Source organism: Barbatula barbatula (genome assembly GCF_947034865.1).
Source record: "Barbatula barbatula genome assembly, chromosome: 7".
Lineage (NCBI taxonomy): Eukaryota > Metazoa > Chordata > Actinopteri > Cypriniformes > Nemacheilidae > Barbatula > Barbatula barbatula.
The window spans coordinates 14,701,417-14,717,612 of record NC_136770.1 but is presented as its reverse complement, the minus strand read 5'-3'; the positions used below and the strand labels follow the sequence as shown (position 1 = coordinate 14,717,612).

Sequence of the window (16,196 nt, the reverse complement as noted above, 5' to 3'; positions counted from 1 at the left end):
CAAGTATTCGCCGAAGAGGTGTGTTTTAAGTAGTTTTTTGAAGGTTGTGAGAGATCCGGACCGCATTGGGAAGAATGTTTCACCAGGAAGGAGTAGTGAAGGAGAATGAGCGGGAAAGGAATTTAGTGTAGGAGGGTGTGAAAGTGTGCCGCCGCAGATCCAGTAATAGTCCTGTATTGAATATGATCCGGGCTTCAACCGGTAGCCAGTGGAGAGAGATGAAAAGGGGTGTCACATGAGCCCTTTTGGGCTGTTGGAAGATGAGGCTTGCTGCTGCGTTTTGAACCAGCTGAAGTGGTTTGATAGCCTTTGCAGGAAGACCAGCAAGGAGAGCATTGCAGTAGTCCAACCTTGAGATTACCAGTGCCTGGACAAAGAGTTGTGCCGCATGTTCAGTGAGGTAGGGTCTAGCCTTGCGAATGTTAAATAAGCCAAATCGGCATGATCACGTTGTCTTTGTAAGTGAGATTGTGTTGGACCGTGGGGTGTGCCAGAAACACGAGTAATTCTGTCTTGGCCGGGTTCAGTGGCAGGTGATGCTCTTTCATCCAAGCTGAGATTTCATCTAGTCAGGCTGTTATGCGAGCTGCTACAGTGGTATCGTCTGGGTGAAACGAGATGTAGATCTGGGTGTCATCAGCATAACAGTGATACGAGAAGCTGTGTGCCTGTATGATGGGTCCTAAGGATGTCATGTAGATGGAAAAAAGCAGCGGTCCAAGCACCGATCCCTGAGGGACCCCAGTGATCATATGGTGAGCGGTGGAGAGCGAGCCCCTCCATGACACCTTGAATGATCTGCCAGTAGAGGTTCGATTGGAACCAGTGGAGAGGGGAGCCAGAGATTCCTAAGGATGACAGGGTTGCTACCAGTATCTGTTGATTGACAGTGTCAAACGCTGCAGATAGGTCTAGCAGAATCAGGACCAAGGATTTGGATTCCGCCTTGGCTAGCCGCAGTGATTCTGTGACCGATAGCAGTGAAGTCTCTGTGGATTGGTTTGTTTTGAAGCCAGACTGCTTGTCATCCAGTAGATTGTTCTGGGATAGGTATGAGGAAACTTGGTTGACAACTGCCCTTTCAAGAGTTTTCGCAATAAAAGGGAGGAGAGAGACAGGTCTGTAACTGTCTGTAATAGTAGGGTACTATTTTGTGGGTTTCTTGAGTAGGGGCGTGACCTGGGCCTGTTTGAATGTGGATGGGAAAGTGCCGGTGAGCAGGCAGGTGTTGATGATGTGTGTGAGTGCAGGTGTGAGTGTGGTCTGAAGGAGATAGGCGGGGATTGGGTCAAGCAGACAGGTGGTGGGGTGGCGAGAGAGAAGTCGGGTGACTTCATTGTCAGACAGTGGGGTGAAAGAGGAGAGTTCGGTGTTAGAAGTGAGGGTAGTGTGTACGGAGGTCTGCGGTGCTGAGAATTGTTTGCTGATGGCTGATGTTTTCTCAGTGAAAAATACCGCAAAGTCCTCAGCAGTCAAAGAGGTAGTGGGCAGAGGAGGGGGGGGCAAAGAAGAGAGTTAAAGGTCTTAAAAAGCTGCCGAGTGTTAGGTGCATTGCTAACCTTGGTGGTATAAAAAGATGTTTTCGCCATGGTAACACTAGCAGAGAAAGAGGAGAGTAGTGATTGGTAGTCCCCTAGATCAGCAAGACTCTTGGTCTTGTGCCATCTCCTTTCAGCAGCCCTAAGTGTACTCCGTTGTTCACGGAGGATGTCAGAAAGCCAAGGGCAGGAGAAGGTGGCACGAGCTGGTCTGGAGGACAAAGGACAGAGATTATCAAGATATCAAATATCAATTACGTTATGTTACAGTAAACGGCTCGTTTTTTGAAAAGAAAATCAGATGTCGGAGACAGTCCTGTGCAAGCAAAAGCCTCGAAGTGTGCAGTGAGAAAAGCCTTCGGCAGCCGTGACAACCGTACCACCGCGGTGGTAAAGTGCCATGACGGTGGTGAGCTGTCGGTAGTGCTTGTCACTGTGACAAATTAAATAAATAAGTGTATTAAAAATTATAGTTGTGTTCAAGATTGCTATTTGTGGCCTTTCAATTGTCGAGTGTCGGAGCGTGCATAGCTTTTGCTGCCTGAAGTTGTCGCTGCAACAAGAGCTTTTTTATTTAATATTTAACTTCAATCGTTTAAGTTTTCATTATTTACTGATGTTTATTTAAATGTGTTATATGCTGTAGTGAAATTTTTTTAAGCAGTCCTTGGTGGGCCATGAGTTGCAAAAGGTTGAGAACCCCTAGCCTAGGCCATCTTTACGTAGAGCAGGGCTGTCCAAAGTCGGTCCTGGAGGGCCGGTGTCCTGCAAAGTTTAGCTTCAACCTTAATCAAACACACCTGAACCAGCTAATCAAGGTCTCGGTAGGCAGACTAGAAACTTCAAGACAGGCTGTTGAGCCAAGTTAGAGCTAAACTCTGCAGGACACCAGCCCTCCAGGACCGACTTTGGACACCCCTGATGTAGAGCAACAATTCTTTTTTTTCAGATGCTCAGAGAGTTCTTTGCCATGTTGAACTTCCAGTGACCAGTATGAGAGCGATAACACCAAACACACCTGCTCCCCATTCACACCTGAGACCTTGTAACACTAACGAATCACGTGACACCGTGGAGGGAAAATGGCTAATTGGGCCCAATTTGGATATTTTCACTGAGGGGTGTACTCACTTTTGTTGCCAACAGGTAAGACATTAATGGCTGTGTTGAGTTATTTTGAGGGTACAGCAAATTTACACTTTTATTCAAGCTGCACACTCACTACTTTACATTGTAGCAAAGTGTCATTTCTTCAGTGTTGTCACATGAAAAGATATAATAAAATATGTACTAAAATGTGAGGGGTGTACTCACTTCTGTGAGACACTGTATGTAGTCATGTTTTGCTGTAATTTGTAATGTGCCTTACAAGCACAATGGGCCCTAGACATATTAAACTATTCTACTATCATCTGGGAAAAACCAAACCTCATTCTCGCTAATAATGGAGATTAATCAAGATCATGTTGCATTCTCCAGCTCTTCCTCAGTGACCAGAGGTCTACGCCTTGGTGCCACCACCCTTACATTAATCATTCATTACATTAATCAGTGGACCCACTCTTCCCCCCAGTGAGCCTCCTTGCACAGGTCCTGTGCAGGGTCAGGGAAGAGGGGCATCAGGTTCTGGTAGTGGCGCCATACTGGCCCAACCAGACCTGGCTCTCGGATCGAATAGATCTGACGACTGCCCCCCCCTGGCCCATTCCCCGACGAAGGAACTTTTGTCGCAGGGGAAGGGCACGGTTTGGCCCCCCAACCCGGGCCTCTGGAACCTCCATGCCTGGCCCCTGGACGGGACGAAGAGACCCTAAGGGGCTTGTCAGTAGCGGTCTGGGAGACCGTCTTGCAGGCTAGAGCCCCTGCCACTAGGCGGCTGTACGCCTATAAGTGGCGCCTCTTTTCGTCCTGGTGTTCTCCCCGGGAGGAGAACCCACGGAGTTGCCTGATCGGGTCAGTGCTTGCTTTTCTACAGCAGAGACTTGAGAGTAATCTCTGCCCTTCCACGTTGAGAGTGTATGTTGCGGCTATTGCCGCGCATCACGATCTCGTAGAGGGTAAGTCTCTCGGGCAGCACGACCTGGTCACCAGGTTCCTCAGGGGCGCGAGAAGGGTGAATCCACCTCGACCACGCTCCGTACCCTCTTGGGACCTGTCGATGAAAGCTCCATCAAGAGGGTGGGGGACCTACAGGCATTCTCCGTGTCCCAAGGGTGCCTAGAGTTCGGGGCTGCCGATTCTCACGTTGTCTTGAGACCCCGTCCCGGTTACGTGCCCAAGGTTCCCACCACTCCCTTCCGGGACTAGGTGGTGAACCTGCAGGCGCTCCCCTCAGGGGAGGAAGACCCAACCTCCAATGTGTTGTGTCCAGTACGCGCGCTGCGTCTCTATCTGGACCGCACACGGAGCCTAAGAAGCTCCGAGCAGCTCTTTGTCTGTTACGGAGGACAGCACCCCGGGAGGGCTGTCTCCAAACAGAGATTGGCGCACTGGATTGTGGATGCCATCACGGTGGCATACCAGTCCCAAGATCGCCCGTGCCCGCTTGCAGTGAGGGCCCACTCCACTCGGAGTGTGGCCTCCTCGTGGGCACTGGCACAGGGCGCCTCTCTGGCAGACGTCTGCAGTGCTGCGGGTTGGGGCTACGCCCAGTACCTTCGCGAGATTTTACAATCTCCGCGTGGAACCAGTTGCAGCCCATGTCCTTAATGTCCCAGGCTTATAGGACGGACTCCTGGTTTGGGCGTATGCCTGCGAAAGCGCCTTCTCCCCTCACCAGGTGAGACTAGCGCGCTATTCTAGCCTCCCTACTTTCCCCTCTCGTGGCGAAGTATAGGCATTCCATCCATCACTAAGCATTTGCCATTTGGTAACAGATGGGGCGGAGCCATCTGTTGGAACCAGGTCCAGTATAGGTAGAGTCATCCCTACTCAAGTAGACCCCTGTACTAGGGCTAGTGCCCCATACGTAGGACTCCCCTCTGGGTCGTCCCGTGTGTTGTATTCCTCACTCCTGATTTCCCGATTGGTGAATCTGTGACCTCCCTGCCGGTGGTTTCCCACCTGTATTTATCCCCCTACTCGGGCTGACACCTTTTTTCGCATGTTGTTCTCCCCACCGGTGAGACCATGTTAGTGTCTCCACATGTAACCTCCCCTCTGGGTAGAATGTGGCCTCCGTAACACACTCTTCAAAGAGGAGAGCAGTGTTTCCCCAGGATTCGGCTCCCGACAGCTCCTCGCTACTAGAGGCGTCTGCCACTGTCCGTGTTGCCGTCAGTACAGGCTTCTCAGTATGACCAATACTATGTGACTGGAAGATTACATCTCGTGGTAGCACTCTTGTGACTCGCTAGCCTAGTCAGGGTCGCTCCGCTGGAGGTCGTGATATCGGTGCAAGCGCTGGGGCGTTTTAGATAGATCCCCAGTCAGTCTCTCACAATGTCGAGAGACCGACTGAATGGGAACGTCTCGGTTACGTCTGTAACCTCCGTTCCCTGATGGAGGGAACGAGACGTTGTGTCTTCATGCCCCAACACTGCGCCGAATCACTGCAGTGACCGGGATGCCCTCTCAGGTTCCTCAGTACAAAGGGTGAGTGAATGACCGCCGCCATCTTCCTTTATACCCGTATGTACGGGGCGGAGACTGGCGTGCGCGTGCCATTCGCCAAGCCCATTGGCGTTTTATAATTAATTATCTCGGAGAAGGTAGGTTCTCAAGATCAAACCCCAGTCAGTCTCTCACAACGTCTCGTTCCCTCCATCAGGGAACAGAGGTTACAGACATAACCGAGACGTTCTGTGCTGCCAGACAGTCGGGTTTAATGTAGTCATTAAAGGTGATTGGGGTGGACAGGTGAAGTAAAGCTATGTCGTTGTCATAGGAGTCGTCGCTGAAGGAGGGGTGATTAATGATCTCTGAAACAGTTCTGATGATTTCATGGGCATTAACTCCAAAGAGCAAGTTAACTCCCTTCCCAAAGTAAACGTGTAGGTTGGCCGTGGTAATCCTAAAGACAGCAATGAAAGAAGATAATGAAGAAAAAAAATGAAACCATGATGAATTTGGCTGGCTGGATGAGCTGTCCTTACCCAGGAAAGCAGTGAGCTGCTCATAGCACCCATTCGCTGTTGATCAGGAAGCCTCCGCAAAAATTACCTTCGTAGATTGGGCTGTGCAGACTGACCTGCCATGGCCAATCCCCCTCAGATGCATTTGCACCACCCACAATTTGAATGGGGTAAAGTGTGGCTTGTCCACTAACTGTGATAATTAAAGAGATGGTTAACATAAGCCTTTCTATTCTAAAAGTATGTAACTTAATATCAACATCTGAATTAAAAGAGCTCTTACCATTGAACTGAGAGAGGAAACCTGCCAACGGAGGAGACATTAAAATGAAATATTTCTAATAAAGAACAACAGATGTAATTTTATACACGATTAATATCAAGAAAAGCACGTCGAGAAAAGTTCAATTGTTGTACTTTTTTGTTCTGTAAAAATGTTTGTATCCATATATATTATGAGACTAAAAACGTACCTTTAACACAAATGAGCAGGGTCAAAGCGATACACGTTAACCTCCACATTGTCAAACAAACTACCTCTCTGATAGCAAAATGGAAATTGTTTGGTTTCTTTCTGCTGCTCACCATCCCTTTTTATATTCATTTGTCCAATCTTATCGTGTCACTTATCTCACTCTTAAGTCACAATAAACACTGCTTAAGAACTAAGGAATTTCTTAAATTTTCTGAATCCCTGTTTTAGGGTTTTCCAGTTTTAGCTGTTTTAAGTGTTAGATAATGATTAGTTAAACATTTTTTAACATGTTAATAGTCACTCTCTAGGATGCCTTACATGAAGCCAAATATCTTAAAAACACGCAAAACATTTTTTTATGAAACGCATATCTAAAGTAACTAGTTTTAGTTTGATTTTATTCTGTTTCAAGTCCCTTTTAGGAGACTGGCTTAAGGAAAAAGATTACATTACACCAGTAGTAATTATGTGATACTATTTTACATTTTTTAAGACGGCCTAAAATGACACTCTTGATATAAGAATTTCCCTTGTGTATGTATATTTACTCTTATGCTTAATATGTTATATTTATTTGTTTTGTGTGTTTTTGTCTTATTTCTATTTGACATTTTTGTAAAAACTCCTCCAAGTGGATTTAAGCAAAACACAACCAGCTGATATTAGTCAGATAAGATCAGATAAGTATTCACATCTACATCATTTCACAAAAAAAGTTTATAAATATCAACACACAATAGTGTAAATGTAATAAATAAGATATGTTTTGAAAAGGTTATTTGGGCGGGTTCTCTGGATAAAAGAAACTTTTGCATTTTCAAGTTGTTTCGCATATTTTTATATATATTAAATATATATTTTTGCCAGTTATTTTCTAAACTGATTTCATGGGCTGTTGAGGCTGTCCGTGACAAGTCTCTGACGCCCTCATCCGGGACTCTTCCAACACATCACTCTTCAACATGGCGGCGTCAGGTAAGAATAATGCGCTCTCGCGCTCTGCCTATATTTCTAGAATTCAAGTTTGTAGAAACCCGTCGCGTTTATTGATAGTTATAATCGCCGTCACTGTATGATATTTTCAACCATTATGCGCGTAAATTAATTGAGAAGATACATTGAAAACAGGAAGGATTAGTTGAACGTTGGAGCGTTATGCTCAGACGAATTAGCCACTTTGCTAGCGGCCAAATCATGTGCCTCGCATGTACTGTTGTTCTACGTCAATTTACGACCGGACATTCTTTTATTTACAAGAGTTTATTATGGATTGGCGTATTTTGATATCTTATGAAATTAACGCTAGGCCACTTGGGGTATTTAAAAAAATGTTCCTGCTTGAAGTTGTGGACGGCGCTAATAACCCGTGTTTACTGCGCTTGCGCAGTAGGGTCCAGAGGAGGGACGGAAGGGTCACCACGTGTGTAGAAATGGAGCTGGGTCGTCTAGTTTATTTTAAACGACGGATCCAATATGTTAGCGGTCAGGAATCTGTGTTGCTAAGTTTAATCAAATTTTTTCTTGGGCGAGACCCAGTAACGTAGTGTCACCTAAGAGGGCCTCCCCAACAATCCCCCGTTGTCTTCAACTGGTCAATTTAAACTCACCAACGCCCTTAGTCCTTATGGCATTTCATGAGTGTTATGAAAACGTTTACCAACGTATCTAGAGTAGAACATTTTAAACAATCCTGATCATTATTGCTTAGTCATCCTATATCTCCTTTCTGATCTGTGTCGCCATATTGCACAGTGAAGTTTAAGGGGGGAGGGGAGTCATTACATTATGTCTTTATCCTAAATGTAAAGTTGTTTTAGGTGAGAAATGCATTATTGTGCTTTTGCTCCTTATCATGTAGCTAAGAAGAAAAATAAGAAGGGCAAGACCCTCACCCTAAATGACTTCCTTGCGGATGATAAGGGTGGCAATGCACCCCCCAGTTACCCCAGCACAAAGACCACCAGCTGGGCAGATGAGACTGATGACTTGGATGGAGATGGTGAGTAGGAGGCCAAAATGTATTATTATCTACATCAAAATTTCTCCATGGGCCTTAAAAAATGGAAATCTCTTGAGTTAAACCTGTTTTCTGATGTTCTTTTTCACTCTTCAGTCTCGACCTCCTGGCATACCGAGGAAGATTCATATCGAGCTCCTCCAATTGATCGCTCCATCTTGCCAACTGCTCCTCGTGCAGCACGGGAACCGAACATCGACCGCTCTCGGCTGCCACGTGGCCCACCCTACACAGCCTTCCTGGGTAATCTACCCTATGATGTCAGTGAGGAATCCATTAAAGAATTCTTCAGGGGGCTTGCGGTCAGTGGTGGTATTTATATGTTCAGCTACAAATGCCAAATTAAAAGTGCTTAGTTATTTGCAACTGTACATTTTTGTGCATGTTTTCAGATCAGTGCTGTGCGTTTGCCAAGGGAAGCTAGCAACCCAGAGAGGCTCAAGGGGTTTGGTTATGCTGAATTTGATGATGTGGATTCGATCTTGCGTGCACTCACTCTGAATGAAGAGGTGAGTTGATGGTGAAACACTGAGCAAAGGTTTGGCACAGTAGTGAGCTTTGTGCGTTGTGTTTGTCCTTTGAAAAATTATTTAGACGATTAACGTAACCAAGTAACCTTTGTGTGTAGAACCTTGGAAACAGGCGGATCCGGGTGGATATTGCAGATCAATCCAATGACAAAGGTAAATGGATGACATCCCTTTCGTGCTCTCTGTCCATACCATGAAAGTGTGTTGAATCACCTGTTTCTATTTCACATTCCTATAGAGAGAGATAATGGTTCAATGATGGGACGGGACAGGAATCGAGACCGTGGTGGTGGAATGGACAGCGGCCCTGATAAGACCGATTCTGACTGGAGGGCACGACCGAGTGGGGAGCAGGATGAGGGACCTCGCAAAGATGATAGTTATGGAGACAGTAAGTTCAGCACCAGAATAATGTTTCAAATCCTGTATTAAAGTTTAAAATACGATTGCATTTATTTTAACTGCATTTTATGCACGTTTTCTTCATAAAATTCTTATATCGGCTTATGTTAGCGGATATCATCTTAAGGGATGCACCGAAATGAAAATTCTTGGCCGAAACCGAAAAAGAGCAAACAAAGGCCGAAAACCGAAATAAATTATGCGAATCAAGGTATTACAATTGCATAAATTAATATTAAAGTTTCAAAGAATTAATCAATTACAAATTATGCAAATATTTATTTAGCGCATTGCAACAATGCACAGTATAAAATACATTTCAAACTTAAATGTTTAACTTGACCCTACTCATTAAATAATAATGTACAGCACTTCTGCTGGGGACTTCAGATAGACAACGCTGAGCGGTTGAGCTTGTCATCTGCATGACATTTTAGAAAGATTTGAGCTAGTGTATTTAAATAGGGCCAGTGCATAAACATTTTTATCAAAAAATATATATCTAGCAGAAATATGGCTACAATCTCATAGTCACATATATAGAAGCCTAAGAACAGAATAGACTACCTATTATTTGAGGCATTTTCTTGCAGGATTTCACTGAACATATCAGACAACGAGGGTGCATGTCCCTCATCTGGTGCAGAGAGACAAGTCTTTTTTTCTCCGCTATGATCTCCTCCGTCTGCACGCGGGTTCTCCGCATACATCGCGGCCCGGATCGCGATGACCTACCCTTGAAAATTTGCACCGCATTAACCAATCAGTACCTCCCATGACGCGAATCCGCGAATTTCACACACGAATGATGCGAGTAAACACAAAGTGTACAAGCGTCCATTAAAAGCGTTTGGTGTGAACACTCTATAAGAGTATATACGAGATTTACTGAAATACGTCCACACCACAGACTTGTCGCTTCAGACAAGCACGTGCAGGTCGCGGTTTCTGTTTGCGTCATCACATCATTTCGGCCGTATTGTTTCGGTGATAAGTCTTTTGGGCTGAAACCGAAAATGCCCATTTGGGCCATTTTCGGACGAAAATTTTCGGTGGCCGAATGTTCGGTGCATCCCTAATCATCTTGTGTGTAGATATATGGTGTGGCCCATTTTTTAAATTCACTTTTCGCAGGGTCTCGAGATCGTTTCGAGTCGGATCGATTCAGAGATGCTCCAAGGCGAGATGATCGCTATGACAGTGGTCGAGATCGCTATGGTGGTAGGGATTCCCATGATGATAGGGACCGTCGAGATCGATATGGTGATAGAGGTAGCAGAGACTACGATCGTGGAGGTTGGTTTCATATACAGTTTAAAAAGTTCAAGTAAATCTCTCTTTGGTCCTACATACTTTGGGTGTGTTACCTGTAAGTTCTTGCCATTTTTCTTTTAAAATATGCTGTGACCATGTGGTTGATTTAGGTTTTGAGTCGCGTGGTGGAGGCCAGTGGAGGAGCACTAGCTTCAAACGAGATGATGACCGAAAGGATGGCGATCAAGAAAAAAGGGATGATAGACTAGAAGAGAGAGGTACTCATGAAGTGATTGGTAAACGTTATGTCAATTTGTTTCAAATTTATTGAATAATCCTTGTTAATATTTGCTTTAGTTTTTTACTTGTGTGTTATACTAAAGGATGTCAAAATTGTCGTCATTGTGTTTGCAGCCCCTCTTCAGAGACCCAAGCTAAACCTGAAGCCACGTAGCGTCCCAAAAGAGGAGGAACAGAGTGGAAGCTTGCCCCCACCGAGCAGCACCACAAGTTCCAGCAGGGCCTCTATATTCGGGGCCGCTAAACCTGTGGACACAGCTGCCAAGGAGCGGGAAATGGAGGAGAGGCTGAAGAAAGAGCAAGAACGACTCCAGAAGCAGTTGGAGGAAGATAAGAACAGGGGCTCAGAAAGGAGACCAAGGGACCGGTAAGGGGGGAGGCCAGAATAGTGGGATTTGAGTGTCAGAATTAAGCACAGTTTAAATGGTGATGTAAAAGACATAGGATGCTTAGTAGAGCCTTGTTGTGTTTGTTCAGAGACCCAAGTTGGCGGAGTGAGGGCCCGTCTAAGGAGCGTGAGCTCACAGGAAGTGAATCCTCTCATGCTAAAGGTAATTTATGCATTTGTGTTCTTTACATCAAAATTACCTGTATTTGAGATGTAATTATTGTAAATGAGAAGAAATTGTGGATCTGTTGCTCTTTGCTAAATTAATGGGAAGGCATGTTGCTTGAAGTTTATAAAACAGTCATACAGTTGCTACAGAAAAGGAATTTGGGTATAGTAAAATTCTCATCATTTACTCACCTTTCGTCATTTCAAACCTGTATGACTTTTTCCACAGAACACAAAATATATTTTGAAGAACTTTGGTAACAAAACAAAGGCGGTACCCATTGACTTTCATTTAGTTTGGTTTCCATACCATGGAAGTGAATGGGTGCTATCGCTGTTTGTTTACAAACTTTCTTCAAATTATCTCCTTTTCTGTTCTATGGATGAATGTGAGTCATAGATTTTGAAATGACAAGAGTAAATGATGACAGAATCTTAATTTTTTGATTAAGATTCACTTTAAGTGAATTATTCCAGCTGCACAGTTAATACAGATTTTCATCTAAAAGACCTCTTAAAACTGAACCAAATCATTATCTGTGTTGTTTAGGATCGAGATCTAGAGATGGTAATCATTCCGAGAATGAAATCTTGAGTGGGCAAGAGGATGAGCCCATCCCTCCTGCATCTCAATCACCTTCCAATCAAGGAGTTCTCCCACCAAAAGTTATGCCGGCCCCTCCCCCTAAAGAAAATGCCTGGGCTAAACGTAGTACAGGGGCCGGTGCTAATGAAGGCGAAGTGCCACCCTTAGTGTCTCCAACCAGCAGAAGTGCTCCCTCACTCGGCAGGTGCGATTTTGTCTCATTAAGTTACAGAGAAAGACTATCACATAAAACTTATATTGTAGGGCTGGGGTAAACGATTATTTATTAAACGATGAATTGGTTGATCATTTTAACAATTAGTTACGATTAGGTGACTAATCTAACGACTAGTTTGGCGATTAATCTAGAGGTTGTTTTTCTGTTGCTCGATTAATAAATATCATATTTTATCTAAAAAAATTCTTACTATACTTTATTAAACAACAGTTTTGCAAAGCAAAAACATTCTGCTTTACACAAAATAAAATAATTTTACTGTTATACAAAATGAAAGACCAGCCTGTTGGTCAAATGAGACCATCTCCCATGATAGGACGCCAAGGTTCTTTGCTTTGTCCTAGAAAACAAAAGCAAAGCATATTAGAACAACAGCTATGACAGTGGGGCATTTTAAATATTCTCTGAACCTCATTGCAGTGCTATGCTGTGATTAGTTTATTTGAATGATAACGTGGCTATCAAGCAGATGTGCACTTTGGTGGTGCTAGGCTAACCAAGTAACCAATGCATCTTGGCTCTCTGTGTAGTTTGTTCGTGCTAGGTTAGTAGTTGACGTTCACGTTAGCTAACGTCAGCTTCTATAGATAGCTGTGTTCTGCATCCGTAAGCTAGCTTCCATTCAAGCCAACATTAGATGATAACTAAACAAAGCTGTCTAGGTGCCAGTAGCTACCTAGCACGAACAAACTGCACGGAGAGCTAAGATAGTTAGCTAGCACCACTGAAGTGTGCAGAGCTCAAGCTACTCAACACACTACACAAACATGAAATTAATTTAGCCAACCTTAGTACTTATTTGTTAATGTCTCCTTCACGAGTGACAATGGGGTACTTCCGTTTCGGATGCTCCAACATTGCTGTTGTGCTGGTGTGGTATTCCAACTATTTTTGGCAAAGCGTGCAAATAACGACACCTTTACGTTTGTGACTTAATTTGAAGGGTTTCCATACCTTTGAAGATTTAGGGCGAGCAGTTTTTTTAGGATTCTTTCTTTTATTGGGCCTTTGTGCGGAATTATGTGAGGAGATTGCTGTTTCGTCCTCCATTCTGCAATGTTTTGGTGGTGAGCTGTGGCGAAGCATGGACGTCATTGATGGGTCGCTACAGGACTAATGTATAGGCAAACATACGATAGTATAGTGACATAGACATTACATTTCCAATTGCTCTACTAGATCAACAGATAAGAGAGTATCAAACAAAGGTAAAATACTTACAGCAAAACTTTACAGACCAGGTTTTGACTAGACTGTGGATTCACTACTGTCTCGGGTAGATGAAAATCGGGTTGATATGGGGTTCGAAGGTAAGGTGGGAAGAGGAGGATAAGGTGCAGTTGGGAGAGGAGGGGGCTGGGTCGAGGTCGAGGAATTGAACCGGCAGATAGGTGAGAGCCATTGCTCTAATGTAGTGATATGAATTAGTGCAGTGATAACACAATATGTGACTTAAGATTAGTCTGCTATTAGATTGTTCTAATGTTAATTTAAAAGTTGTGTGGATTTACAGGAAAGAGGTCAGGGGAGAGAGAGAGCCCAGATTAGCGTCAGAACCAAAGAAAAATGAAGAGACTGCTCCTCCTGTGAGTATTGTACCTGGTTCTCAAGCCATAGCTTTTTAATGAGATATTGCTGTTCATCATTTGATTGAGCTTTCCATAAATTGAGCAAACCTCATGGATTTGATTCCCATGAAACATACACCCTGGTAAACTATATGTAATTGTAAAATGCTTTGTTTAGATGGTTAACTTCCGTGTTTGGTTATAACAATTTTCTATACTTAATTTACATTATGCTGTCAATATACAATAAAATATCAGATATAAATTACAATCTATATTATGTTATGTCTATAAGAGCAAAATTTATGCCAAATGAGTTAAATTAAATTCCTTACAATACACTGTGTTACTATCACTGTGATTTGCAAACCTTGAGACTTTAAACTTTTTGTCCCTACAGCAATTCAGTTCAGCCAGTAAGTATGCTGCCCTACTGACGGATGGAGACCAAGGAGATGACAACAACCAAGAAGAATGAAGCTGATGAGGATCAGCTAAATACATTGAAACAAAACAGAGGAAAAGAGTACATTTCGATGATCAAGGGGGTCAATTAGGGGGAAAAAAGCCGTTTTGTGTTGGGAGAATGGCATGGGTTAAGGGGGAGCAATTTTGGCTATGGTATCCACAATGTTGGTATGTCATGTTTATGAATTTATGATATTCCCAAAACAGGGCTGTTTTAAAAAGTTAAAATCAGTGCAGTGAGTAGCTAAACAATGTCACATGTAGACATTTGAAAATCATTAATTTGAAAGCCATTGTTATAAATAAAAAGTATGTAAGATACTGTAACTTGTCTTTGAATCTGTTTTGTTCAATTTATTTATACGCAGTGATGCAATTATATAATTTAAATGCTCAGTATTGTGTTGTCAAGCTTTATACAAGTTGCTCCATTTGAAGGTGTTGAACCAGACAATCTGACTGTAAAGCAGAATAGGCCCTGATAGAAAGGTTCTGTACTTTCAATCACATCCTTCAATGCCTTCTACAAATGCATATTCTGTTTATTCTTTTAAGCAGAACTGTGTTGCATTATGTTCCAAGATTAGGAAATCGGTCTGAATGCTTTTAAATCGCTGTCATGGTCCGAAATCATGACGCTATGTGGACCCTCCCGCTCCCCTGCTGATTCAGTATTGAACTCGGCTGTCCAAAGCCATGCATAGTTTGGTAATCATTCATGAGGAATAGATTTATTTTATTGGGTTATTGACAGTCTTCCCGGCAGTTAAAATATGTCCCAAAATTGTTTGCTAACATTGACATCAAGTTTCTGTATGTTTTAAGATTTCCTCCAACAACGTAAGAACAACCGTTTCATACCAATGTTTTAGAACGTTTAGCAATAAACATAAAATACAGCAAGAATGTATTTTATGATTTTGGGAGATCTTAAATGTTCCAAATTTAGCAGATCATAGCATAGTTGACAGAATCGTTAATATAGAATTCGATCAGCATCAGGTTCACACTCCAACAAGATAGGTGGTGGTTTTGCAACCATTTAAAATGTTTGAGCTTTAATGGTTGCAAACTCTCTTCCCTTCCATACACTCAGAATTGGAATGTTGATTCGTTGGTCAAAATATAAGTGCAAAATCAAAGATGACAATTAGACAGTATTTGTGTAGCCTGCTTAAGGTCTGATATCCTCTCAGCCCCTTTCTCAAGATATTTACCTAAAATATTTTATAGAGTGGGCTTAATGTGCTATTGCCCCAAGTTCTTTCAGCTGCCCTATCTGAAACCTTTAGGTGTGTATTAAACCTGATGTGAAGGTGCACAAAACTGGTTAGTTCTACATAACACACTATCCATTATGTTAGTTAGTGATATTGCTTTAACTAAGGCATTGCGAATGTTTCCACATGGAAATATTGAAGAATAGCGTCAATTAAGAACATTCCATGGTCCCTGTGGTATCTTATTTGCAAGAGCTCAATGGTTTAATGTTATCCTGATGGCTTAGATTAACAGGCCAAGTATTTGTTTTGGCTTCAGATGCACATACAATAGAAAATACAGAATGTTCAAAATTGTTTTTAAAAATGCATGTGCATAAATGTTGAAAAGCTTTAGAGTTCTTGGTTGTAAAAGCATCAGAGATAAAGTTATTAAGATTAGATTAGTCCGATATGGCAAAAACTATAGGCTTCTATGGTAAAGTTGTAGTTTATCAGATGCATGTTGTCCTGGAATTCTCAGCGATAAACAAAGGAACTTGCCATAGCATGCGACAAAAACATGTCACCAGAAAAAGCTGAAATAATGAACTGCACAGTATTTTATGATCCATTGATATGTGATTTTAACAGCTTTGAGCATCACAGCATGTTTTAAACATGAGACTGCAGCTCACTGTGATTTCAGCCTCCAGTGACAGATGCAACTCTGTGTGTTTAGAGTTTGTTTCTGCTGTGTCAGGTGTATGTGTGTGTTGTTTCTGTTGTCTGTAAAGTGACAGTTGGTGTTAACTGGTGGTCTCCGAACACAGAAACTACTAGAATGTTGAGTGTAACAGCATTTGTAATGCATGGTAAATGCTAGATTCTGAAAATGCATTTTAACTGACTAATATACTATATGTATAAACTGGTCTAAGATCAAAATGATTTGTATTGTAATTAATTGAAGTGATTTATAAAATAATTCA

The 16,196-nt window shown here is 42.8% G+C and overlaps 1 protein-coding gene across 4 annotated transcripts; it reads left to right on the top strand.

Annotated features, from left to right (window-relative positions):
* The first annotated feature begins 6,973 nt into the window (after nt 1-6,973).
* Nucleotides 6,974-16,148, top strand: eif4bb (eukaryotic translation initiation factor 4Bb). 4 transcript variants are annotated; one of them, XM_079460185.1, is made up of 13 exons: nt 6,974-7,061; nt 7,945-8,085; nt 8,200-8,405; nt 8,496-8,612; nt 8,732-8,786; nt 8,872-9,024; nt 10,170-10,331; nt 10,460-10,567; nt 10,704-10,956; nt 11,067-11,140; nt 11,696-11,936; nt 13,483-13,555; nt 13,938-16,148. In XM_079460185.1, the coding sequence occupies exons 1-13, from the start codon at nt 7,049-7,051 to the stop codon at nt 14,013-14,015; spliced, it is 1,674 nt and encodes a 557-aa protein (XP_079316311.1). In that variant the 5' UTR covers nt 6,974-7,048; the 3' UTR covers nt 14,016-16,148. The 4 variants fall into 4 exon arrangements, with proteins under 4 accessions (XP_079316311.1, XP_079316313.1, XP_079316312.1 ...); XM_079460184.1 differs by having other exon boundaries at nt 7,002-7,061; nt 10,460-10,585; nt 13,938-14,400; XM_079460187.1 differs by lacking the exon at nt 13,483-13,555.
* Nucleotides 16,149-16,196: the final 48 nt, after the last annotated feature.